The following is a 26054-nucleotide window of genomic DNA, read 5'->3' on the forward strand; positions in this document are numbered from 1 at the left end:
AAAGTTCAAAGACAAGGGTACTTGGATTCATAATCAGCTCATCTCAGCAATTATTTTTAAAAGAACCAAAAAAGTTCTATTTGCCACCCTTCCCTCCCTAGACCAGAAATCAGTACTGTGTCATCACCTACAAATCCTTTTATGTCACTGTAGATTGTACAAGTACATGGACCTAGTCCTTTGTTGGTGGATCTGAAAATGATTGTCTGAATTCAGGGCAGAGATTACTATTAAGAGGTTCTTGGCCAGAAATAAACATCTTTTTCACTTTTGGAAGTTTAACTAACTTGCACCTGAGGGGTCAAACTGTTAAATGGTGATGGCTAGCTGAGCTGAGAGGAAATGTGAGGGGCAGTCTGAAGTGATTTCGAGATGTGTATCACAAGTACATAGATGACACTTTCCATTGGAATCGTTTTTAATATTTAAATACAAAAAGTGAGCACTTACTTTTTTTTCTTTTTTAGACAGACACACAGGTCTCTTGATAGCCAAAATGGGCAGAGGAAATGAGCTCCTACTCTGTCCATCCTATGGTTGAAACTGCTGCCCGGCCCTCCCTCCTTTCCAACATAGGAATTCACAGTGGCTGTGTTACACTACGGCTGTAATGCATTGTGTATTTCATGTCGTGTGCATGTCCCTTCCCAACATCTCATGCTTAAAAACAAAAATGGTCAGGGGTACATCCTTCCCAGTGGCATCAGTTCCTCTGCCACAATGGGATAGTGAGATCTTCCGGTCATGAGTGACTTAGTGAAAGGGGTGGGATGGCCAGAGCTGGAGTAACCGTCTGCATTCCTGAACTCGTATCAGAGTGAGAACAGAAGAAATGGGACAGCGTGGAGGGCACAGTTGCAAGTTGGGAGTCTCTGTGAGACACTGGGGAGAATTCTCCCCACCAGGTTTAGATAGATCAATGTGCCAAAGTTAAAAAAAAGAAAAAAAAATCCAAATAATCAGCAGTTCAAACACTATTGAATTTTCAAACTTGTCCCACTGAGACAAGTCATATAGCAGTAGCAATCTAGATCTTTCCAGGAAGTGAAGGTAGAGCCCCTGGCATTCCTCCTGAGAGCCCTGTGTTAGGCCCTAGAAGTATCTGGAAAAGAAAAGGAGGGGTATAAGGCATCACACAAGCCTAGGGATCGCATTTCCACTTAACTGACAGGGCAGACAAGGTCTACACAAACTGCTGAGCACAGGTACCCAAAAAACCATGGGCTGGAGCCCAATCTCTACCCACAAGTAACTGCTGGTCTCCGCAGGTGCTGGGAAATCAACAACTTGCCTCTCCACCACTGGCAACAGGCCCAGGGGCTGGGCTCACCTGCCGCTGCTGCAGTTGCTGTTGCTGCTCCATTTGCAACTTCTCAGTCTCAAAGACGACAGGAAGAACCAGGATCATGAAGGAAGTGGTCCCAATCCACAAGGCTGCCCTGGAAAACCTGCAGAGGGAGTGTGAGCATGAAAGTGAGACACAAAAACGGGCCCGCTTCACCAAGGAACCAGTAACCAAACCTCTCACGCTCCCATGTTTTTGACAGGCGTGTTTCTACCCAACCCTTGCACCATCCTCCTACCAGAAACAGGACAAGCACTTCTGCCGGCCGTTTATCTCCTGCCAGCAATTCCAACGTTCTCCTGAGTTCTTACAAAGCTACTTATACAGCACATTTATTACCTCACATAATGTGAAACAATCCTCCCAACAACCCCGACCCGTAAGAACTGCCACTTTAGGGAAAGGAAACGGAGACCAAGAAAGGTTAAGGTACCCACCAGCCCAAGGTCACTCAAGTGGTCTAGGTGGCGGGCTGGTCTCCAACCCCCGTCTGCTACTTCCAAATCCCACGCTCATTCGCGTTACTTCAGTCACCCCAGGCACGCCCCAATGTCTCTGCCCTCGTCCCTTACCTGTACATTTTCTGAGCCACAAAGAGGGAGAGATCAAAAGTCGCTCCAGCCGCGGACCGGACCCTCTCTGGGAACATCTCCGTCAGACCCCACAGTCTCTCCGACAGGGTCTCATCTAGCTGTGGTGGATGCGGCGCGGGTCTTGACCGAAGCAACGGCTACCATCCCCTGGGGCTAGGGCACCCTGCCCCGGCCCAGTGGGGGGCCCTAACCCCGCCTCCCGGAGAAGACACCTCCCCCCGACCTCTCCGGGCTCCGCGACGCGCCTTCGTCCGAATCCCGCAGCACGCGGAGCTCACACCCCCGAGCCGGTCGCTCCCCGCCCGTAACTTCGCACCCCGCCCCACACCGCAGGGCCCCAGTACCTCCTCGTCGTCTTCCTCCTCCAGCTCCTCTTCAGTCTTCTCGGAATCGCCTTTCGGAAGCAATTCGTCCGGGGACAGAGGCGCCGCAGGACCGCCAGCGGCGGCGGCGGCGGCCATGGCTGCAGGGAGACACCGGAAGCGGAAAAGAGGAGGCAAGTGCAGCACACCCCGCCCCCCCCCGGCGGACAGAGGTGCTCTTCCGGAAGCCGGAGGCTGAAGTGCTGCGGAAGAACGACGCCTTCTGGCCGGCGGACTTCGGCTTTCGGCCAAGTAAGAAACACCTGGGAAATTTGATCCAGGTACAGAGTCGCGGTGCTTCCGCCGTAGTAATTCTCTCCGGTTTAGGGTGGGCCCAGAAATCTGCATTTTAATAAGCTCCCAGGGGCCACACTGAGACAAACAGTAATCCAGTCTCATTTCCCGGCGGGGTGTGTTATTTGGTAAGAGTTAGATATTTGGAGGTTTATTGGTCTTTTGGGAAAAGGTCCAGTGAAGAGTGCCAATGTACTAAGACAAAGGCAAGAATTAGCACTTACATACTTGAGTACCAGGCATTGTGTGTGTGTGTGTACTCATTTAATCGTCACAGCAACCCACTGAGGTATGTACTATTATCCCTGGTTTAGAAATAAGGAAGTTGAGGCACAGTACAGGGGTGCGTGGCAAATCCTTCTGGAGGATATAGTTCTTTTTTTTTAAATTTATTTATTTTTTATTTTATTTTGTAATTTTTTTATTATGTTCAGTTAGCCAACATACAGTACATCATTAGTTTTTGATGTAGTGTTCAACGACTCATTAGTTGCGTATAACACCCAGTGCTCATGCCATCATGTGCCCTCCTTAATACCCATCACCCAGTTGGTTACCCTATCCCCCACCCCCTCCCTCATGTAACCCTCAGTTTGGCTCCCGGAGTCCAGAGTCTCTCATGGAGGATATATTTCTAGAAGCAAGTTTGCCGGCCAGAAAGTATGAACATTTAGTACTTTGCTCGATATTAGATAATTGCCCTCGAAATTATATCATATACTTTTTTTTAAAGGTTTTATTTATTTATTTGACAGAGAGACAGCAAGAGAGGGAACACAGGGGGAGTGGGAGAAGCAGGCTTCCCACAATATATCATATACTTTAATGATTGTAAATGGAAGTGTCCTTTTCCCCACACTGTCCCCAGCATTAGGTATTATCCATATTTTAATTTTTTGCCTCGATGGATCAAATGCTTTTTATAATGTGCCACACAAGTTCTTTTTTTATTTTATTTGAGAGAGAGAGAGCGCACAAGCTGGGGTGGGGGCAGAGGGAGAGGGAGAAGCAGGCTCCTCACTGAGCAGGGAGCATGTCACAGGGCTCTACCCCAGGACCCTGAGATCATTTTTCTAAAGATTTTATTTATTTATTTGACAGAGACACAGCGAGAGAGGGAACACAAGCAGGGGGAGCGGGAGAGGGAGAAGCAGGCTTCCGTGGAGCAAAGAGCCCTATGCGGGACTCGATCCCAGGACCTGCGATCATGACCTGAGCCAAAGGCAGACGACTGAGCCACCCAGGCGCCCCAGGACCCTGAGATCGTGACCTGAGCGGAAGGCAGACGCCCAACCGACTGAGCCACCCAGGCACCCCTCACACAAATTCTTAATACAAGGGTGATTTGATAAACACTTTGGCCAGCTGACCATGGAATCAGAGAATCTCAGGACTGAACAGTCCAAGTCTCTATCTGTTGCAGGACCATGTCCTTCATCCTGTGCTAACATAAGGAGGGGCAGGTATGTTTGCACTTCCTCCTGTAACAGTCCTTGGTTCTTTTCAGCTCCAAACAGGGCAGCACTGACCATAGAAAGTTTTTATGTCGGGACAACTGGATGGCTCAGTTGGTTGGGCGGCTGCCTTTGGCTCAGGTCACGATCCCAGGGTCCTGGGATCAAGGCCCGCATCGGGCTTCTTGCTCAGCAGGGAATCCGCTTCTCCCTCTGCCTGCTGCTCCCCTTGCTTGTACACACTTGTGCTCTCTCTCTGACAAATAAATAAAATCTTAAAAAAAAAAAAGTTTTTATGTCTCAAAAGGGTGCTTACTGTTTTATTCCATCACATAAAGTTCAAAAACCAGTAAAACCAATCTATTGTGTGGATTAGTGATTCCCTTTGAATACCTCGGAGGGGATAATATTTGGTAAGGGGCAGGAGAGTGGCTTCTGGGGTGCTGGTAAAGTTCTATTTCTTGACCTGGGTAGTGTTTACCTGGGTATGTTCATTTTGGATAATCTATCAGGCTGCACACTTATTATGCCTTTTTGCATTTGTTAAAATTATTTATGTTGGCTAGCACTATATAAAGTGGGCAGCTTAAGAGCCCAGTACCAGTGGCTTTCAATTCTTTTGTGGGCTTTTAGGAAATGCTGGAAGTGTTTGAGGGAGAGAAGGCAATCTTTTTTTCCCCTTTTTTTAAGTAGGCTCCATACCCAACCTGGGGCTTGAATTCACGATCCTGAGATCAAGAGTTGAATGCTCTACCAAGTGAGCCAGCCAGGTGTGCCTAGAAAGGCAATCTTATGTGGAAGGTACAGGCTTTAATGCCTCCAAGTGGAAAGTCACAATACTAATGTGGGGAAGTTTTAGGAAAACTTTAACCAACTAATTTTGTTTATAGTCACAAGAGCAATACATGATCTAAAACAAAACAAAAACCCTGAATAAAAGAACTTTTGGGGCGCCTGGGTGGCTCAGTCGTTAAGCGTCTACCTTCGGCTCGGGTCATGATCCCAGGGTCCTGGGATCGAGACCCGCATTGGGATCCCTGCTCAGCGGGAAGCCTCCTTCTCCCTCTCCCACTCCCCCTGCTTGTGTTCCCTCTCTCACCATCTCTCTCTCTCTGTCAAATAAATACATACATACATACATACATACATACATAAATAAATAAAATCTTAAAAAAATAAAAGAACTTTCAATAATTCTATCACTGAGGAGGGATAAAAAAAAGAGGGGGGGACATCATGCAGTACAGAGTATTAAAAGCCCCGGGAGAGATGCTAAGTGTTAATTTAATTGTTTTGCAGGAACTCCAGGTTTCCTCCTGAAGCCAACTGGAACCACTCCGGACACTGCGCCCCTTAGGGCCCAACAAAATGCAGTGAACCCTCCCTTACTTCATAACTTCCTTTATCTGATTTTGAGTCACGTAACTCCTCTCCCCTTTACTCAGACCCTTTTCCACTTGTTAAAAATCCCTGGCTCTCCTGCTTCAGGGAGGCCGACTTGAAGCTTGTCTTCCCGGCTCCTCATTTGGCTGCAAGAATAAACTTTTGCCTTGCTGCACACTTGAAGTCTGTTTCAGTGATCAGCTTTACTGCACGTCAGGCACTTGAACTTGGATTTGGTTACAAAATGGGGAGTTACTGTTTGATGGGTACAGAGTTTCAGCTTTACAAGATGAAGCATCTGGAGATGGATGGTGGTGATGAGTGCAATCATTATGAATGTATTTGGTACCACTGAACTAATTATAAATGGTGAAGATGGTAAATTTTATGTTGTATGTAATCTGCCACATAGAAAAAAATTTAAATTAAAAACAAACAGAAAATCAAAACTCTTGGGGGAAAAGGGGGGGGAAGAGGAGCCTCAAGAGGTTCAAGGAGGAGCTGCTGGAGAGGAAGAAGGGAAATCGGGAGAAGAGTGGCTTCACTGAAGGTTTCAGGGAGAAATGCCAAGCAAAGAAGATGCAAGGCAAGAATGATGTTCGGCCAGGGGGCACTATGGAAGGGTAAGGAGACAAATAAAGGTGCTAACAAGTGAATGTGAATGCCCCAGGCAGGTCCACAGCTAACTTTGCCATTTGGATGGAGATGGGGCGTTCTGGAACCCCAGCCTCTGGCTCCTCTCCTACCCTATCCCGTGAGTCTATGATTTCACCTCTCCTGTTTCTGTCCTGTCAGAATTTGAAATTGGTGATACAGCAGTTCTTGATGTGGGTCAGTGGGCAGGCACAGATCCCTTTGAGAATCTTAGAAAAGCTGTAAGCCCCTCCCATAAAAAAACACACATTAGCCTGTATCTGCACAATTGTGCAGGTGGATCCCCTTGCAAGGCCTGTAGGACTCCCTCCAACTGCCTCTAATCCTTCACTCGCTCCCTGACGCCCCCAGAGTTTCCATGCAGCTCCCCCATAACAGCGCCCCGTAACTTGATGCGCGGCGCAGAAATTCCCAAAATTGTTGTAGTATCACAAGAGATAACATCAAGTAGACAGCACTATTTACTTGGGTGGCCCATCCGTAGCAGATTTGGCTCATAAGGTCTTTGAAGGAGGAAGAATTTTAACCAGAACCTGAAGGATGTATCTGACTAGAAAGGTTAAGAACTTGAAAGTAGGGGCGCCTGGGTGGCCCAGTTGTTAAGCATCTGCCTTCGGCTCAGATCATGATCCCAGGGTCCCAGGGTCCTGGAATCGAGCCCCACGTCGGGCTCCCTGCTCCGTGGGAAGCCTGCTTCTCCCTCCCCCACTCCCCCTGCTTGTGTTCTCTCTCTTGCTATGTCTCTCTCTGTCAAATAAATAAAATCTTAAAAAAAAAAAAAAAGAACTTGAAAGTAGATAGCATCTTCCTGGGAAAAATACAAAGGTTGTGGTGGTGAGAGGTAGCCACCTTCCTCTTTTCTCCTTCCTCTTTTCCTCATATCCATCAGGAAACACAAATTGACTGGGACACTTGGGTGGTTGTCAGTTGAGCCTCTGATTCTTGATTTCAGCTCAAGTAATGATCTCAGGGTCATGACATCAAGTCCCGCGTTGGGAGTCTGTTAGAGGTTCTCTCGCCTCCCTCTGCCCCTCCCTGCCGTACACTCTCTAAAATAAATAAGTCTTTTAAAAAAATTGATCATAGCACTCCTCTGCTCAAACTCACCGACAGCTTATTTCCCTTATCACTCAAAATAGAAGTCCTTCTTTACTGCAGAACTGTCCCACGTAATGGCTCCAGGGCCCTCTGGTGGCAGGGTGACGCGGGGACCCACATCACTGTGACAACCAAACCTGCCCCTCATGATTCCCAGGGTTTCGGTCCAGGCTCCACCCCTTCCAGCTGTGTCACCTTGAGGGAGCTCGTTTCTTCATCTAAAAGCAGGGGACGATAACAAACCTGAATTCTATGAGATTCAGCAATAGGTGTCTGGCATTGGAAGGCACTCAATAAGTGGTTGCTCCTGATGCAGGGCCAGGAACAAGCCAACTCTCAACGACTGCCATGAGCTGGAGCATTTACATCCTGTTTACTTTTGTGTCCTCCGATTTCTTCTGAGTTATTCTCTCCTATATCAGAAGGTGAGCTTATGGGGTGGAGCCTCTATCCATCTCCCCTAGAGCTGGTCCACTGGAGGCCGTCCCCTACCAGCTCCTCCCTTTCACCAGGAGCTGGGAGTCAGCAGACTCTCACACTTCTGTATGATCCTGGACCAGCTTCTGAACCTCCTGGAACCTGGTTCCTTCCCTCTGAGGACAACTGCTGCCAGTCCCCCATTCACAGGGCTGAGCTGAGGGAGACAAGAGTAGGAGGGCAAGGTGCTGAGGTCGGTTCCACACAAGTCACAGGCTTTCAGAAACTGCTGACCATCATAGCCGTCGCCAGGCTAAAGCTCTGGGCTCTGTCCCCATCTCAGTGCCCTCCCCTTAACTTTGGGAGCTGGGTTCCCTCACTGACTCCCTCCTCCAGCCACAGCAGCTCGGCTCACACAGACTTAGGCGCAAATTCCCTCTCTAGGAATGCCGCCCCCCACCCCGACCACTCGACCAGACCGCTCGATGACTCGGTCCCTGTCAGGTCCAGGCTAGTCCCAGATCTCTGAAGGACAGCAGAGGAATCTGGGCAGAGAGACTGTTCTGTTTCCAGTCAGCCTCGGCGGATGCCCAGGAAGCTGGAATGCTTCTCCTGCAGGGGTGACGTTTCCCCACAACTTAAAAACTCTATCTCTGGACAGCCAAACAGAAGCTTAGACTCCAGGGTCCACTGACTTCTTCAAGAACTGCTACTTTCATTTCTCAGTCACTTTGGCCACAGACAGATTATATACCATCATTTAATTTTGAGAAAGTAAACAGGAAAGTAGCACAAAAATAGTGTTGCCGTGGAACGCTGGAGCTCGCCACCGAGAAGCTGAAGCCAGAAGAAGGGGATGGAGTCCACGAACAAGTATTCTTTAAAGGACAGAGAGAGTAGCCCCGGGGGTGGGGGGGGGACAGTGCAGAGAACCAGGAGGGCTGCTCATCGGAGGCCCCCAACACAAGCTGTTTAGAAGTGCTCGTGCCACACCCCAAATACCAGCAATGAGCGGTGAGGCAGTGAAGTCCAGCTGCTTCAGCCAGCTGCATCAGTCTGGTGAGGCAGAACCTGGGAAGGCACATTCGTACGTGAAGTGACTACCGGCAGTACGCCAGGGCTCATTCCTGCTCACCGCCCTGGCCTGGGGTCCTGGTTTCTGCCAGCAATGTTGTACCTTCCTGCTGCCAACCTGAGGGGGGCCTTTCACTCCATTATACCTCTCTCCCAGTACCTAATCCCCTAGTTCGGCTACAAAAAACCCTCAGCCACATCCCCACTCCTCTGGTCGGTGGACTTTCTCCTAACGAATGTCCTTTTCTCCTAACGAGTATCTTCAGGGGCTCATTTCCTCCTGCGGCTGACGCTCTTCAGCTCCTCCAATTCTTTCTCCATTAAGTGGGACTCGGCGGTGGTCTCGGACAGCTGAAATGAAGGCAGGAGACTGTAAGAAAGCAGGACCCTTCTGCGCTGAGTCACGTTCGCAAGGGCAGCTGGGAAAGGGCACTAGGGAAAGGGCCCCCCCCGCCGCCGCCGGCCTCTCTCTCACACCACCGATGCCGTCCACCGTGGGAACTCCTTGGGGAACCCCAGGGCCTCCAGTACATAAAGAACAGACACAATCCACCCTCGCAACATTCTGGTCACCTAGGATTGCTCAGCATGTGCTGCCTTAAAGAGAGCAGGCCTCAGGATGAAAAAGGCAGACAATGGGCCTTCCTAAGGCTAAAGAATTAGGGTCTGAGTTGTTTCTGAGCCGTAGCTCACATAATGGTGATTAGGGGAAAAAAATGCTTGAAAAAGAATGCCACTTTCCTCATTAGGATCTTTCAATGGACTTTAGAGTAGAAAGTGGAAGATATTCAGGACAGGGACAGAAACTTTACTCTCCAAAGTAGAGGTCAGCTTACTGCGGGGGGAGAAAAGCTACACTTCTGAGCAATTCTCTTTTCCAAGTGCTTTACTTGGATTATTAACTCAGTATGAGGCAGATCCTCTCATGGTGCCTGTTTCACTGATGAAGACACTAAGTTTCGACACCTGCAGCCGTGAAGTAATTTGCTAAAGTCACAAAGCCAGTGGCGGCGCCGCACAAGGAACCGGGCGGGTTGGTCCAGAACGCATGACAGCAAGGGCTCTCCTGTGTCCCAGTCACCTCTCACCTGCAGCCCCAGGCCCAGCGGCCCACTGGGTCTTTTGCAGCCACAAGGAACTGAGAGAGCGCGCTCCTCGGCAGGTCTGAGCCCGCTTGATATGGGACACCTCCAAGCCATGGGCAGACGGTCCTTCTTCCTGGAAAGCCTTCATTCCTCCCTTTATCCTTCCACATTCAGCTCAAATATCCCTTCCTCCAACACCCTCCTGACTCGACAGAATGACTTGTTCCCCGTCCTGTGCTGACACCCGGCCCAACGCAGACTCCAACCGTTGCCCTCACCATGAGGCCCTGTCACTGTGTGTGCCTACTGCCCACCTCCCTGCTAGACTGTGAGCCCTTGAGAGCAGGGGCGCTGTATGATCTGGATCTTTAGATTCAAAGCACTGTACCCGGGCTTGGATGGAATGACTCGTGGTGGAGCCTCCCACCAGAAAAGCCTAGGCAGGGGCGCCTGGGTGGCTCAGTCGGTTAAGCGTCTGCCTTCAGCTTGGGTCATGATCCCGGGGTCCTGGGATCGAGCCCCACATCGGGCTCCCTGCTCAGCGGGAGGCCTGCTTCTCCCTCTCCCGCTCCCCCTGCTTGTGTTCCCTCTTGCTGTCTCTCTGTCAAATAAATAAATAAAATGTTTAAAAAAAAAAAAAAGCCTAGACGTCCCTTCCCATCGCCCTCCTCACCATGTCCAGTAGGATGTCCACCTTTAGCCGCAAGAGATTGTTCTCTTCCTCCAACTGCTGGTTCCGCCTGCGGAGGCGCTGGGCCTCCCTCCTGTCCACACCGCCACTAATCCCCGTCTCTGGGGGAAGGACAGAATGGGCAGTTACATGGGGGCTTTTGCTTCCACGCTCTCCGTGGACACCACGGCAGGAGATCAGCCCACCTGCTATCCACTGGCCGTTTTCAAACTTCAGGCTTTGCCCCGCCAGGTTCATGGTGGGGGTTCCGTAGTCGAGGCCCAGCTCCACCTCCCGGGTTGACCGATCCAGCTGTGGACGAGACAGTCCCACTAACTGTGTGACCCCGGCAAATCATTTCTTTCCTCTAATCATCACTGGGCACATTTTCTCGCTTTTGTTCAAAGTCAGAAAATCAAATAAGGTACAACAAAAACTTTTACACTGTAAGAAGAAACCTCCCACTTTATTATATGATACATGTTTTCCAGAAAAACTATATATGCTGAAATTTGAATTATTTGACATCTGCTGGGCACTTCACAGTTTAAGAAATCTTTTTTTTTTTTAAGATTTTATTTATTTGACAGAGAGAGACACAGCGAGAGAGGGAACACAAGCAGGGGGAGCGGGAGAGGGAGAAGCAGGCCTCCCACGGAGCAGGGAGCCCGATGCGGGGCTCGAGCCCAGGACCCCGGGATCATGACCTGAGCCGAAGGCAGACGCTTAACGACTGAGCCACCCAGGCGCCCCCAGTTTAAGAAATCTTACTATAAATTTTTAATAAAGTAGAAAATCCTTTCTAGAGGTAATAAGCTCCTATGTTATCCGTTGCTTACCATGGAGCTCTACAGGTCATGGAAAAGGCATGAAACGCTAACTCCCGGTCTGTAGTTGTAGCTGGGCTGTAATGTGGTTTTCAGAGCTTCTACAACTCACTCCGCAGCCATGAGGCACCGGGACTAGGACTGGGCATTCTGGGATGAGTGCAACCAGCCCTGTGCTCCAGGAGCCGCATCTGGAGCTTCAACACCCACACCCTTGAATGCCATTAACGGTGGCAAAACATCATCCTTTGAGAATGAATTTGATTCTCAGACACAATTAAAATCAATCCCTGGACAGGTCTTGGGAATAAAGTGAAAGCTAGCTGGATAATACCATTTGCAGCCAAAAACCATCCTGCCACTGACCATCTTACCAGGTTCCTGAACATGCTCTGATGATGACTTCCAAACAGGAGTTAAAAATGTTTTTTTTTTGGGGGGGGGTGCCCAGGTGGCTCAGTGGGTTAAGCGTCTGCCTTCAGCTCAGGTCATGATCCCAGGGTCCTGGGATCGAGTCCCACGTCAGGCTCCCTGCTCAGCGGGGCAGTCTGCTTCTCCCTCTCCCTCTGCCCCTGCTCGTGTACTCTCTCTCTCTCTTGCTCACTCTCTCAAATAAATAAAATCTTTAAAAACAAATTTTTTTTAAGTTTACTTATTTAAGTAATCTCTATACCCAACATGGGGCTCAAACTCATGACCGCAAAATCAAGAGTTGCGTGCTTTTCTGACTGAGCCAGCCAGGTGCCCCAGGAGTTAAAAATGTTTTTAGCAATAGCAATAATATGAATTAGAAGGATGTCCTCCTTACAAGGATGCCTCTAGAGAACCACACTTTCCATCAGAGACCAGGCTTGATGCTCCAGTCCCTGCGCACTGGGATGGGCCCCAGCAGTGATACTCACATTATGCAGGTTGGAGAGAGAAGCGGACTTCCGAGGGGGTGTCTTCTTGGGACTGAACGTATTCCCAAAGAGAGGCATCTTGGGCCTGATGAAGGAGAGGTCGATGCTCCCTTCTACCGTCAGAAAAAGTCACAGATACAAACAGATGGGTTAATGACCTTACGCCACCATCCTCAAATCATGAAAACATACATCTTACCACGTGGCTCTTAACAATCCTGGTGATGGTGCACATGTGTTGAGAGCTCACTAGGAAGAATGCTCAATGAACCCCTTGCATGAAACACCTCAACTCTCACAACCATGCTTTGTTTATTCCCCTTGTTATCCCCATTGAACAGATGAGGTTTAGAAAGACTAAGGTCCTAAGTGGTCACTAGAATTTCAGTGCAGGACCGTAGGGCTCTACAGTTTAGTCACCACGGGCAAATGCCTAACTTGCCCGTTTCAAGTTTTGTCATGAGGTGACATCACCAGATTTACAGTCCAGCACAAAGAATGCAATCCTGCTCGTTCCTGGACGCTGGTGAGAATCACATGTAGGGCAAGAGCCCCTGCACAGACTCCATCTTATTTTTTATTTTTTTTTAAGATTTTATTTATTTATTTTTTTAAAGATTTTATTTATTTATTTGAGAGAGAGAGAGAATGAGAGATAGAAAGCATGGGAGGGAAGAGGGTCAGAGGGAGAAGCAGACTCCCCGCTGAGCAGGAAGCCTCTTGCGGGACTCGATCCCGGGACTCCAGGATCACGACCCGAGCCGAAGGCAGTTGTCCAACCAACTGAGCCACCCAGGCGCCCTAAAGATTTTATTTATTTGACAGAGAGAGACACAGCGAGAGAGGGAACACAAGCAGGGGGAGCAGGAGAGGGAGAAGCAGGCTTCCCGCGGAGCAGGGAGCCCAACGTGGGGCTCGATCCCAGGACCCTGGGATCATGACCTGAGCCGAAGGCAGACGCTTAACAACTGAGCCATCCAGGCGCCCCAAAGACTCCATGACAATGGTGCCCCTCAGTCAGTCCTATGTCAGAAGGCCACCTGTCCTGTGTGGCAGGTGAGGTGTCCAGTGGAAGGAGGAGGCCCACCACATGGCAGGGCTGACAACACCACACATTTGCTTTCAGCACATTACAACCTACTGCAATTCACACAGGCGCAGTGAAGTAGATTTACTGACACTGCCCCTTTTGGGGGTGGGGAGGTGGGGTAAATATTTTTGTATATTTATGTATAACACAGAAAAGTATACAGATTGTAAGTGTATGGCTTCATGAATTTTTACTGCACACACACACCACCCCGACTCCTATGTAGCCACCCTCCAGATCAGGATACAGAACATTTCATCACCCTGCCTACCTCGCCGAGCAGCCTTATATCCATGGATTCATGCACTATGTCTTCTTCTGTATTTGGTTTTTTTTCACTCGATATCGTTTGTGAGACTTGTCTGTGTTCTGTGTAGTTAAGAGTTTGTTTATTCACATTGCAGTAAAATATTCTGAGTAAGTGGACATTTGGACTGTTTTCAGTTTTTGTCAATTAGAAACAGTAATGCTAAGAACATATGTGGACATGTACTTCTGTACACCTAAGTACACTTCTCTGATTCTATACCCGGAGGTGGAACTGTGGAGTTGTAGGGTGTTCATATATTCAGCTGTAGTAGATACTGCTAAATGGTTTTCCAAAGTGGTTGAGCCAATTTATATGTCCTACCAACAGTGTATGAACTTTTGAACTTTGGGCATTTCCTATCTTTTTCATTTTATCTATTTTGGTAGTACCACATTGAGTGCTTAAATTGCTTTTCCCCAATAAGTAATTAAATGGAACACCTTTTCATATACTCATCGGACATTTAGATACCCTCTTTTGTGACATGCTTGTTCAAGTCTTTTGCCACTTTTCTTTCTTTTTTTTTTTTTTAAACATTTTATTTATTTATTTGACAGAGAGAGACAGTGAGAGCAGGAACACAAGCAGGGGGAGTGGGAGAGGGAGAAGCAGGCTTCCCGCTGAGCAGGGAGCCCGATGTGGGACTCGACCCCAGGACCCTGGGATCATGACCTGAGCCAAAGGCAGACGCTTAACGACTGAGCCACCCAGGTGCCCATCTTTTGCCACTTTTCTTCTGGCCTTTCTACCACTTTCTTATTGATTTGTAAGGGCTCTATATATATGCTGACTATAAGTCCTTTATTGTACAGAGAATACTGAAAATATCTTCTCCCAATCTGGGACTTGTCTTCCTGCTTATTGGCTTCTTTTTGATTAAAGAAGTTCTTAATTTTAATGGAATCTATCAATTTTATTTTGTTATTTATTTATATTTTTTAAAGATTTTATTTATTTATTTGACGGAGAGAGACACAGTGAGAGAGGGAACACAAGCAGGGGGAGTGGGAGAGGGAGAAGCAGGCTTCTTCCCGTCGAGCAAGGAGCCTGATGCGGGGCTGGATCCCAGGACCCCAGGATCATGACCTGAGCTGAAGGCAGACGCTTAACAACTGAGCCACCCAGGCGCCCCTCTATCAATTTTATTTAATGATTAGTGTTTTGTATCCTATTTAAGAAATTTTTGCCTACTCCAAGGTCATATTTTTTTTATTTTTATTTTACCATTCCAAGGTCATATTTTCATATATATAACCTTCTGCAAATTTTATTGTTTTAGCTTTCACATTTAGGACTATGATTCATCTGGAATTAATTTTTGTACAAGGTGTGAGACAGAGGTCAAGGTTCATTTCTTCCCAGACATTACCCAATTTTAACTTATAATACACAAGTAGTTTAAAAAGATTCCTTCTAAGAAACTGTAGACTGAAAATAACCATAACAAAAGCACAAATGGGGGCGCCTGAGTGGCTCAGTTGTTCAGCGTCTGCCTTCAGCTCAGGTCATGATCCCAGGGTCCTGGGATGGAGCCCCACATCGGGCTCCCTGCTCGGCGGGAAGCCTGCTTCTCCCTCTCCCACTCACCCTACTTGCGTTCCCTCTCTCTCTGTGTCTCTCTCTGTCAAATAGATAAATAAAAAAATCTAAAAAAAAAGGACAAATGAACAGAAGGAAACAGAGCTCTTGATTTTCCTACTCCTATGTATAAAATCTTCCTCTGCCACATTATGAGATAAAAACAGTAATGAATTGAGTGCCTGGGTGGCCCAGTCAGTTAAGCATCTGCCTTCAGCTCAGGTCATGACTCAGGGTCCGGGGATCAAGCCTGGCATCAGGCTCCCTGCTCAGGGGGGAGTCTGCTTCTCCCTCTGCCTCTGCCCCTCCCCCTACTTACGCGTGCGTGCGCGCACTCTCTCTTTCTCTCTCAAATAAAACCCTAAAAAAAAAAAAAACCAAAACAGTAATGAATTAATCACATCTGACAAAAAGCAGGCCATAAAAAGAGAGAATTTCTCAAGACCATGTGAAACAAGGTTTATATCAACTATCATTAAAAGATAACTCATTGTTTGAATCCATCACAATTACGAAGACATGCCCTCAATGAGAACGTGATGAAAAACTGTGCTATTTTCAGTGATGTAGAAATTAATGTCACTAAGATTAATGATAAAAGTCTAGACGGTTCTTTGGAGGTATTACAATATATAATACAGAAGTTCATGTCTGTATGATCTATAAATAAATAAAAATAAAGATATTTGGAGCAGGTGTACTCATGAGAGTTTCATTGGTAGGTGTGTATTTGTAATTAAAAACAGCAGTAGATCCACAACCTAGGGGATGGCATTTGAGCCTGGGCACAATATGAGTACTTGGACAAAGCAGAATGCTTCCAGCTTGGTGGTGGATGGGACAGCAGTGGGGACCAAGATGCTGAGAGAGATTGAAGCTGCGCTACCGTGTCATCCAAAACAGTGGAAGGCTCTGGTATTGTTTCTCTGGAGAAAAGTAAAAGGGTGGAAGAGGGAAGGCAAGTAATCTGATGTCTGTAGAGGGCAGAATAAGAATGAAAGGAGAATATCTGGGAAGAAATTGTTTAACCCCAAAAAGAAAAGAGCACAGTAAACACAAACTAGTATCACTTTCTGCCTAGCCACCATCGGTTGGGCCCAATGCTGAGCACACTTCATAGATTTCTTTTATTCCTTGCAGCAACCCCATTAGGTAGGTGTTTTCCTATCCATATCAGAGGTGAGAAGACTAGGGCGTGGAGAAGTTAGCCAAATTTTCCCAGGGTCCACAGTCATGGTCAGCTGGCTAAAGGTATATATCAAATTACTCTCATATTAATAACTAGTAGGGTACATCATAAAAAGAAGCATTTTCATCCACCATATTGGCAAAACTTAAAAGATGAAAAATATCCAATGCTCGTGAGGGTGTGGATAAAAAGACACTTTAGTTTTCTTTAGGTGGAAACATAAGATGCTGTAATTTTCCCAGTTAGGCAAAACCTAGCAAAATTTTAAACGTGCATACTTGGGGCACCTGGGTGGCTCAGTCATTAAGCGTCTGCCTTCCGCTCAGGTCATGATCCCGGGGTCCTGGGACTGAGCCCTGCATCGGGCTCCCTGCTCGGTGGGAAGCCTGCTTCTCCCCCTCCAGCTCCCCCTGCTTGTGTTCCCTCTCTCGCTGTCTCTCTCTCTCTGTCTGTCAAAAAAAATAAATAAAATCTTAAAAAAAATAAAATAAAATAGGGCGCCTGGGTGGCTCAAGTTGGTTAAGTGACTGCCTTCAGCTCAGGTCATGATCCTGGAGTCCTGGGATCGAGTCCCACATGGGGCTCCCTGCTCAGCAGGGAGTCTGCTTCTCCCTCTGACCCTCTTCCCTCTCGTGCTCTCTATCTCTCATTCTCTCTCTCTCAGATAAATAAATAAAATCTTTAAAAAAATAAAATAAAATAAATGTTCATTCTTTTTGACCACCACATCTTCTAAAAATTTATCCTCCAGAAAGAACTGGACATGTACAGACATATGTTCCCTACTGTTGGTAAAAGTGAAAAATAAAAAACAATCCAAAATGTCTACCAATGGTTGGTATAGCCAAATACATTGTAGCACATTATTATAATGGAATGCAACAGGACAAGTAAAAACAATGAGGCAGCTGTGTATGGACTGCCCTGGAAAGACCTCCAACACACTTTAAGCACTAAGAAAGCAAGATGCAGAACAATGTGTATACTATAACGCCACAAGACAGAAAGAAAAAAAAGGCAAGAATATAGGTGTGTAAATTAAAAAATAGAAAAAAAAAATCTGGAAAGATACACCAAACTGCTCACTGTGGTTAAATGTGGGAAGGGGAGTAGGATGGTGGCTTTAGTGAAATCCTTTTATAGGTAAAAAGTGGTCAAGAGGTAGCAATTTCGGTCCAGGTCGAAAATGGCGGCGACGTCTGTGTCTCGGCTGTCTGGGCTGCTAGGTCGGTCCGGGGCACAGCTGGGGCGTTCCATGTCGAGTGGCGCCCACGGCGAGGAGGGCTCAGCTCGCATGTGGAAGGCTCTCACCTACTTCGTAGCGCTCCCTGGCGTGGGTGTGAGCATGCTGAATGTCTTTCTGAAGTCGCGTCACGGAGAGCACGAGAGACCCGAGTTCGTCGCCTACCCCCATCTCCGCATCAGGTCCAAGCCCTTTCCCTGGGGAGATGGTAATCATACTCTATTCCATAACTCTCACGTGAATCCACTTCCAACCGGCTATGAAGATGAATAGAGAGAACCTGGACCACCACCCAGTGGGGACCACAGCACTGGTTTGGACCATGACTCTGCACACGGACCAGAAGTCTTTGGGACCTTAAGCTCACCTTCCTTACTTGTATCAAATGATGACCAGTATACCGATCTTCCATCCCTTTTCTTATGGCAGGAGATGGCTTAAATAAATAACTTAGATTGGTCCATGAAAAAAAAAAAAAAAAAAAAAGAGGTAGCAATTTCATATGTTATAATAATATCGAATTATATTAAATAAATATACTTCTGGGGGCGCCTGGGTGGCTCAGTCGGTTAAGCCGTTGCCTTTGGCTTTGGTCATGATCTCTGGGTGCTGGGATCAAGCCCCACGTCAGGCTCCCTGCTCAGCAGGGAGCCGGCTTCTCCCTCTGCCCCTCCCCCTACTTGTGCAGAGAGAGAGAGAGAGAGAGAGAGAGTGTGTGTGTGTGTGTGTGTGTGTGTGCGCGCGCGCGCGTGCACGCTCTCTTTCTCTCTCAAATAAATAAAATTTAAAAAAAATTTTTTTTTAAATATACTGGGACGCCTGGATGGCTCAGTCGGTTAAGCGGTTGCCTTCCATTCTGGTCATGATCTCCAGGTCCTGGGAGGGTCCTGAGATCAAGCCCCACATTGGGCTCCTTCCTCAGCAGGGAGCCCGCTTCTCCCTCTGCCTGCTTCTTCTCTGCCTGTCGCCCTCCCCCCCACCCCGCCCCCCGTTTGTGCTCTCTCTCTCAAATAAATAAAGGCATTTAAAAAATTAACAAAAAGAAATACACTTTTGGATTTAATAAATTACTACAATGATAGTATGTTAATTATGAAAAAACAAAACAAATGAACAAAAAACAACTAAAAAGCAGCCTCTCTCCTTCCAAAAACCTGGAGACATCTGAAGAAGGAAAAATACTTGGCCAAGGTGTTCTTGCAAAGCCTGCAATTGTGCAAAGAGTACTACGCCTAAGCCTATCACTTGGACACAACAGACCAAGTACCAGGTCTGGCTCTGCCCCTCAACTGCATGCTAAACCCTGGCTAAATTACTTTCTTTCTCAGGGTTTTAACAGGGGCACTTCCTTTATGACCTCATTAATTCTCATAACCCTTAAGCAGAGAACTATCACCAGTATATTACAGGCGAGGAAAAGGAAGTGTCTGGACGAGATGCCTTTTAAGTCATACCCAATAATCCACAAACAACTTTGACCGAGATCCTAAGATCCTGGAACATTGGTGTGGACCCTGAGGTCCCAGCTGAGCCCCTGATCCAAGGCAGCTGTCTGTCTAGTTAAACTCCCTGGAGTGAGAGGGCTCAGCTCTAAGAAAGAAAAGGGAGAGCGTCTGGGTTCCAATCATGGCTCTGCCGTGCAGCCCCACTGGGACCCCAGAACTTAATCTTCTCTGGGCCTCAGGCTTATTTATAAACAAGGATAACAACAGTACCCACTTACAGGTTGTTATAGTGTTAATAAAAATCAGTGGCATTTGGGGGCGCCTGGGTGGCTCAGTCGTTAAGCGTCTGCCTTCGGTTGAGGTCATGATCCCAGGGTCCTGGGTTCGAGGCCCACATCGGGCTCCCTGCCTAGGGGGAAGCCTGCTTCGCCCTCTTGCTCTACCAGCTTGTGTTCCCTCTCTCGCTGTGTCCCTGTCAAATAAACAAAATCTTAAAAAAAAAAAAAAATCGGTGGCATTTGATGCTCACAACAGCCCTGAAAAATAGATCGAGGTAAGTATGTCCCAGGCAACTTGTCCCCAGTCACACGGTGGGAAGGTAGTGCGATTGGGCTTCTACTCCCTTGGGCTAGTAATAATCACTTCATCACTGCGCAATGCTCTAGTTTGCAATGGGCCATAAAATACATTATCCTATTTTAATCTAACAAGAAGGTGAGGGAGTAGTTTTTGGCTTTCACTGGATTCTCAAAAGAGTTCAGAGCTAGCCCAGTACGTGCCGCGCAGATACTCTGCCACCCCGGGCGCTGGACTCAACTAACGGTAGAGAACAAACGTTCACACGCACGTCCTTTAATCCTCTTCGCAGCCGATTTACCCGGAGGAATTACCAACCCAGTTTATAATCGAGGCGAGAAGGGCGGTGACGGGCCTAGGGTGAACCCAGCCTCCGCCTCCTGTCCCGCGCCCTAGGGCCACTCCAGCGGCTGGGAAGCCCTGGGTCCCCTGGGAAACACCCGGGCGTTCCCCCCCGTCCTCGGGCCCAGGGGCGACGCTGTGCTTAGACCTAGCGCATCCCAGAAGCCCGGGTCCAAATGCATTCCGATACTTGCCGGCAACCGCCTGCAGGGGTTCGCGTCACCCGCCTAGACCACGGCTCCGGCGCTGTTCCGCCCCCCGCCACCTGTGTGCGCATGCGCATCCCCGCCCCGGACTCTACCATCGCGGGAGGTGGGGGTGCCCGGCGCGGTGGGGGGCACAACGGGAGCCTACGCGAGGCACCAGAAACGCTTGAGGACTGCCCTCGGTATATTAAAGAGACTCCGGAGGGGATGTCTCCTGGAGTCACTTACATTCCCCGTGCTAGAGACTGGGAAGAGGAACCACAAACCCATTGGTCTGGTCTCCCCAGCCACCTGGGGCCGTCACCGTGGTAACGGCGTGTCGCGGGCGCCGCGGTGGCTCACCACGGTTCCATTGTTGTGGGAAAGGTGGAAGTGGTGACAGCGCCTGGCGTTGCCTTGAGAACGCCAGGACTCACAGTAGCAAAATGGGCCTCTCCCCGACGCCCCTCCTCCTCTTCTTCCTCCTCCCCGACCGCAAAGCGAAGGGCACCCCTTCCTGGTGCATGTGGGGGCAACAGGTGTCGGATGTCCCATCCAGAACTTTGCGGGGTCCGCTGAAGGACCCGTGGCGGAAACGGCCCCAAGTTCGTCACATTCCGCCTATGTCTTCAGGTAAGACGTACAGACAGACGATGACCCGCCCTGCCCTCTTCCGCACGCTGCCACCTCCCCACGTCCCGACACTGATCGGCTTTTACGAGCAGGAGAAACTGAGGCCCAGGGACCACTTCAAGGTGGCACAATGAGCAAGGGCAGGGAACTACTCGAGGATCAACGCCAGATCTCCTGAAGTCCTGTGTATTATTGGTTCCATTTGACAAAATAAACCCAGAGCCATTGAAGGGATGTTTATTGGGTGCCTAGTGAGTGCACCAGGTCATCCATCCAGTGAGAGCCAGATCCCATGGGTCTCTGGCCCCAAGTGCAATTTTCTTCCAACTACACCCCAGTGCGTTGAAAAGGGGAGAGTTCTATGTCCTAGAACCAAACTGCACGGTCTAACCCAGAACTATCCAATGGAAACATACGGGGGCCACATGTGTCGTTTAGAATTTTCTAGTAGCCATATTTTAAAGATTAAAAAAAAAAATCAGGTTAGGGGCGCCTGGGTGGCTCAGTCGTTGAGCGGCCGCCTTCGGCTCAGGTCACCATCCCAGGGTCCTGGGATCGAGCCCCGCATCGGGCTCCCTGCTCGGCGGGAAGCCTGCTTCTCCCTCTCCCACTCCCCCTGCTTGTGTTCCCTCTCTCTCTGTGTCTCTCTCTGTCAAATAAATAAATAAAATCTTTAAAAAATATAAAATAAAAAATAAATCAGGTTATATTAATTTGAGCCTTTTATTTAACTCCTATGTCCCAAATATCATTTCAACATATAATCAATGTTAACATATAATCATTTCAACATATAATCAACTGCTTCAGTTTTTAAGGTTAAATTAATTAAAATTAAAATTTCAGTTCTTCAAGCACACTAACCAGATTCCAAGGGCTCAATTTCACATGTGGTTAGTGGCTACTCTGGCACACAGATCTAGCCTTTTCCTACTTGTCTACACTTTCTCCCCTCTTCTTGGATGGTATTTCCCCCGTCCCCCTTTAATTAACTCCTGATCTTCCTTCAAACCTTGACTAGATCCGTACCTAATACCAGCTTATCTCACAGTACTGCATGCTTCCCTTCAAAGCACTGGTTGCAGTTATAATTCACAATTATTTATGTAATCATTTGACTATTGCATGTCTCCCCTGGTAGACATAAGCTCCATTAAGGAAGGGATCAAGTCTAGCTTGCTCACCACCCTGTCCCCAGTAAGAGCACACTGCTGGCTTGTGTTGGGCACTCAGTAAATCGTCATTGAGTGGCTGAAGTTTAAACTGAACAAAAGTCTGATTCCAAAATCAGCATCATTTTAACTTATTTAAACATTAAAATTGTTTAACGTGTTAACTTTAAACAGAGAACGTTTAAATCCCAGGTGTCAGGATATGCGCAACACAAGGGCGGAATGTTTGTCTGCCCCCAACACAGCACAGTGAGGCCCACAGGGTAGATAGTCAGTGAAGTTCGTTTTGTCCCCCATCCTTTTTTCCTTCCCAAGGAGTGACAGTAAAGGCTTATCATATTTCAGAGAATACCTAGAAGGGTATGATGAAAAATTCCGAAGACAACAGAGTGTGTATTTTAAACATTTCTTTTAAGAACCATAATAATAGCCAATTCTTCCATTCGGCATGAGTAAGAATGTAAAGCTAAAGCAAGAGGCTTCTTGACAGGGGCGCCTGGGTGGCTCAGTCGTTAAGCGTCTGCCTTCGGCTCAGGTCATGGTCCCGGGTTCCTCGGGCTCCCTGCTCGGCGGGAAGCCTGCTTCTCCTTCTCTCATTCCCTCTGCTTGTGTTCCCTCTCTCTCTATGTCTCTCTCTGTCAAATAAATAAATAAATAAATAAAAATCTTTAAAAAAAATAAAAATAAAAAAGAGGCTTCTTGACAGAGTCGCCCTAAGCCTGCTTCTCAGAGAACATGCCATAGTCATGCTGGGGAGTCGGTGGGAGGAAAGTGAGAAGCCCTGCAATGCACCTGCCTCCTCCTTACCGTCTCCCTCTTGCCTACATAGTGAAAGGCTAGGAGCTAGAAGGAGGAAATAGTACTGACCTGGGCCTGGGACAGCCTTTCCTGCAATCCAGCTGACTTGGGACAGCCCCAAGCTTCTTCGGACTAGAAAGAAGTACGGTGAGTGAGTCTAAGATGGAGTCAAATATTAGTGAGTGTACCTAATCCCTGCGAATTAACTTGCCTAATGGAGAAAGATGTGGAAGCAAATAATTCCAGTTCAGAATTGTAAGTGCAGTAATGGAGAGGTGAAAGCAGAATCCCGAACTTCCTGGAGGAGGGGCAGTAACTAATGGCCTGGAGTAATTCAAGAAGGTTTTCCAGGGGCGCCTGGGTGGCTCAGTCGGTTAAGCGTCTGCCTTCGGCTCAGGTCATGATCCCGGAGTCCTGTGTATGAGCCCCGCATTGGGCTCCCTGCTCGGCGGGAAGCCTGCTTCTCCCTCTCCCACTCCCCCTGCTTGTGTTCCCTCTCTCTCTGTCTCTTCTCTGTCAAATAAATACATAAAATAATTTTTAAAAAAAGAAGGTTTTCCAAAAGAGGGGCATTTGGGTGGCTCAGTTGGTTAAGCGTCTCACTCTTGATCTCAGCTCAGGTCTTGATCTCAGGGTCACGAGTTCAAGCCCTGGATTGGGTTCCATGCTAGGTGTGGTACCTACTTAAAAACAAAAAAACTGTTTATAAGAGGTTTTCCCCAAAAGATATATCATGTGGGATGAGCGTGGAATAGAGGGAACAGCATGTGAAAAGGCATAGAGGCACCAAGAGCATAGCAGAGCAAGGACCAGGAGGAAGTTCAGTCGGGCAGGCCTATAGGATGTATGGCTGCGGAGAAGAGCCAGAGCGGAAGGCCACGAGCGCAAGGAGAGGAAAAGACAATGTGGTGAGCCCCTGGGCTAATTTTCCCACTGAACTACCTTTTCCCTCTCCTTCCATTACATATGAGCTTATTGAGGGCCCATCTGAGTCTTACTTCATTAGAACCAGGCCTATGCCCCCGGGCTCCAGCTTTGGAAGAGCCACAGATGGTAGTATGAACTCCTGGCCAACAAGCAAGGACCCAGGAGAGCAGTCCAGCCAGAGTGTTCCAAAGCCAGGAGGAAGAGTAGTGAGGGGGCCAGTTTTCTGGGAGGCAGCAGGGAGCTTCAGGTAGATCAGGAGCCTCATGCTGAGGAGATAGACCCAGAGTCACAGAGTCCTAGCATCTGAGAGCTGAAAAGGGTGTTAGGAATCTAATCCAGATCTCTGACTTGGCAGATGAGTCTCAGAGAGATGGGGATTTGGTTTCCTTTCTAACTTGGAAACTGGTTTGCTGGGCGGCCTGGAGCCCTGGCCTTTTCATCGCTCTCGTCTCCTCATTTTAAAAACTAGAGGGGCACCTGGGTGGCTCAGTCGTTAAGCGTCTGCCTTCGGCTCAGGTCATGATCCCAGGGTCCTGGGATCGAGCCCCGCATCAGGCTCCCTGCTTGGCGGGAAGCCTGCCTCTCCCTCTCCCACTCCCCCTGCTTGTGTTCCCTCTCTCTCTGTGTCTCTCTCTGTCGAATAAATAAATAAAATCTTTAAAAAAAAATAAAATAAAAACTAGAACAAAAATAAATAAATAAATAAATAAATAAATAAATAAATAAATAAATAAAACTAGAACAATTTTCATGGGAAACAGCGTGGAGCAGGGGGAGCATCGAAAGGAAAGGAAAAGTGTATATGTCTGAAATCCCTCAGAAGGGCTTGTCAGACAATGGCCTCCGTTCCCCACGGGGCACGGAGCACATGCCTTGCCATCAGCCCCGCTTTACCAGATGAACATGGTTGTGTTTTCTAAGATGGTTCTATGTTATCTGTGATTTCCAGGAGGCTGGTGGAACAGAGAACAAGAATGGAGTAGGAAATGGGAGGCTCTTAAGTGGAAACTTACTGTTTTATCCTTTTACAAGAAACTGGACAATGGCTTATTTCAGGAACATGGATGTCGTCAATGTCACTGCCTTGCCAATTGTGCCCGTGGATGAGCACCTGACTGTCTCCCTTGTGACACGGGATGCGGTGAAAAATGACCTGAAGAAGAGCCCGGAGGACAACCCACCCTGTATCCTTCAATGGTGCCATCTACAATCCAGGCCAAATGCACCTGCCACAGAGGGGTAACCAGTGCCTGTGTCTGTGACATGCACAATCAGCTCCTTTCCTTCTGTGCTCGTTAATTTTTTTCAGTTAGTTAAGCCCTACCTGTCCTCTAAAAGAACCTGTGAGACTGTGACGGATTGCTTGATTTGAGTTTATTTTTCTAGGATAATCAGGGCCCCAGAGGAAGAAGTACTGGAAATATTTGTTGAAAGAATGGGGAAGAAGATGGAAAAAAAAGCTCATTTTTTTTTCCATTGTCTCATTCTTTCTCTTCTGTCTTCCAAAGAATTATAGATAGCAACTAAGAAGTCCCGGGGTAGCCCTCTGCCCCCAGATAAGTGAGCTGAAGACCCAACTTTGTTGGGGTTCTCACTCCAGTTGACATCGCCTCTTCTCATCACCTGTCCCACCTTCTGCTTGGGCTCCGACTTTGCCCTTTCTGGCATCCCCCCTCTCCGGGGCTCTTCCAGCATCTGACTTCTCTAGCCCTGCCTTCATTGATCCACATCTCACTTCTGACTCCGAACTCTCTGCCAGGGACCCTTAGAGGCCCATTTCTGGAGGACCTTAGGGCTTATCCGGCAAATAACCCTCTCGGGTTATAAATAACCCCAGGTCCTCTCGTCTCATCAAGAGCTCATTGACCTTCGAGTCCTGCTGCTGCATGTTTCCCTCTACATCCCCTCCCCTTCTGCACGTCTCAGGGACCCTTCTCGAGATGAGCACAAGCGATCCCATCAGGGTCTGCTTCAGGGACTCACTTTCCCGGGCCTTTTTCTAATGTCCCCCCTTTCTTCTTAATCCTGCACTCATCTCAACCTAACTAACCCATTTCACTTCCTGTGATTTGTCATGTCCCTCCTTGGCATCTTCATTTGTCAAGTATCCTCCATCTGTAAGAACCCTTGAGGGTAATGGAAATAAGAGTGAGCCCTGCTGTAGTGGAGGCAGTGAGGAGTGATAGGATGTTGGGTCTTCTACAGAAGATATATCCTAGACCAACTGAGGCCAAGACAGAAAGAAACGCAAGCGCAGAGAGGGTAACAAGAGGGGCCCTTGAGCTGAGCAGAGATTTCAACAGTGATAAACAAGGTCGAGATACCCTCTGACCCAGCCATCCCTCACCTGAAAATCTCCCTTGAAGGAATAATCCACGGTACGGAAACAGCTGTTTCTGTATTCTGAC

The 26054-nt window shown here is 48.0% G+C and overlaps 4 protein-coding genes across 5 annotated transcripts in view; 2 read left to right on the forward strand and 2 right to left on the reverse strand.

The window, feature by feature from the left end:
* Positions 1-400: 400 nt before the first annotated feature.
* On the reverse strand, positions 401-2439 carry TOMM22 (translocase of outer mitochondrial membrane 22). Its single transcript, XM_027591955.1, has 4 exons — positions 2283-2439; positions 1918-2036; positions 1331-1448; positions 401-1102 (listed from the first exon to the last, which is right to left on the reverse strand). Exons 1-4 carry the CDS (start codon positions 2397-2399, stop codon positions 1028-1030), a joined length of 429 nt encoding a protein of 142 aa, XP_027447756.1. The 5' UTR covers positions 2400-2439; the 3' UTR covers positions 401-1027.
* A 5124-nt stretch (positions 2440-7563) lies between these two features.
* Positions 7564-20190, reverse strand: CBY1 (chibby family member 1, beta catenin antagonist). 2 transcript variants are annotated; one of them, XM_027595256.2, is made up of 5 exons: positions 20126-20190; positions 12159-12271; positions 10636-10741; positions 10433-10551; positions 7564-8671 (listed from the first exon to the last, which is right to left on the reverse strand). In XM_027595256.2, exons 2-5 carry the CDS (start codon positions 12234-12236, stop codon positions 8639-8641), a joined length of 336 nt encoding a protein of 111 aa, XP_027451057.1. In that variant the 5' UTR covers positions 12237-12271; positions 20126-20190; the 3' UTR covers positions 7564-8638. The 2 variants fall into 2 exon arrangements, with proteins under 2 accessions (XP_027451057.1, XP_027451058.1); XM_027595257.2 differs by having other exon boundaries at positions 8324-9025.
* Positions 17497-18033, forward strand: LOC113922885 (cytochrome c oxidase subunit 6A1, mitochondrial). Its single transcript, XM_027595258.2, has one exon. The coding sequence runs from the start codon at positions 17512-17514 to the stop codon at positions 17839-17841; it is 330 nt and encodes a 109-aa protein (XP_027451059.2). The 5' UTR covers positions 17497-17511; the 3' UTR covers positions 17842-18033.
* A 4498-nt stretch (positions 20191-24688) lies between the features above and the next one.
* Positions 24689-26054, forward strand: part of FAM227A (family with sequence similarity 227 member A) — a 58007-nt gene continuing 56641 nt past the window's right edge. The window contains 1 exon segment of the mRNA XM_035729165.1: positions 24689-24830. Within this exon segment, the coding sequence (XP_035585058.1) occupies positions 24689-24830 (142 nt within the window).

This window comes from Zalophus californianus, chromosome 9 (assembly GCF_009762305.2).
Source record: "Zalophus californianus isolate mZalCal1 chromosome 9, mZalCal1.pri.v2, whole genome shotgun sequence".
Taxonomy (NCBI): domain Eukaryota; kingdom Metazoa; phylum Chordata; class Mammalia; order Carnivora; family Otariidae; genus Zalophus; species Zalophus californianus.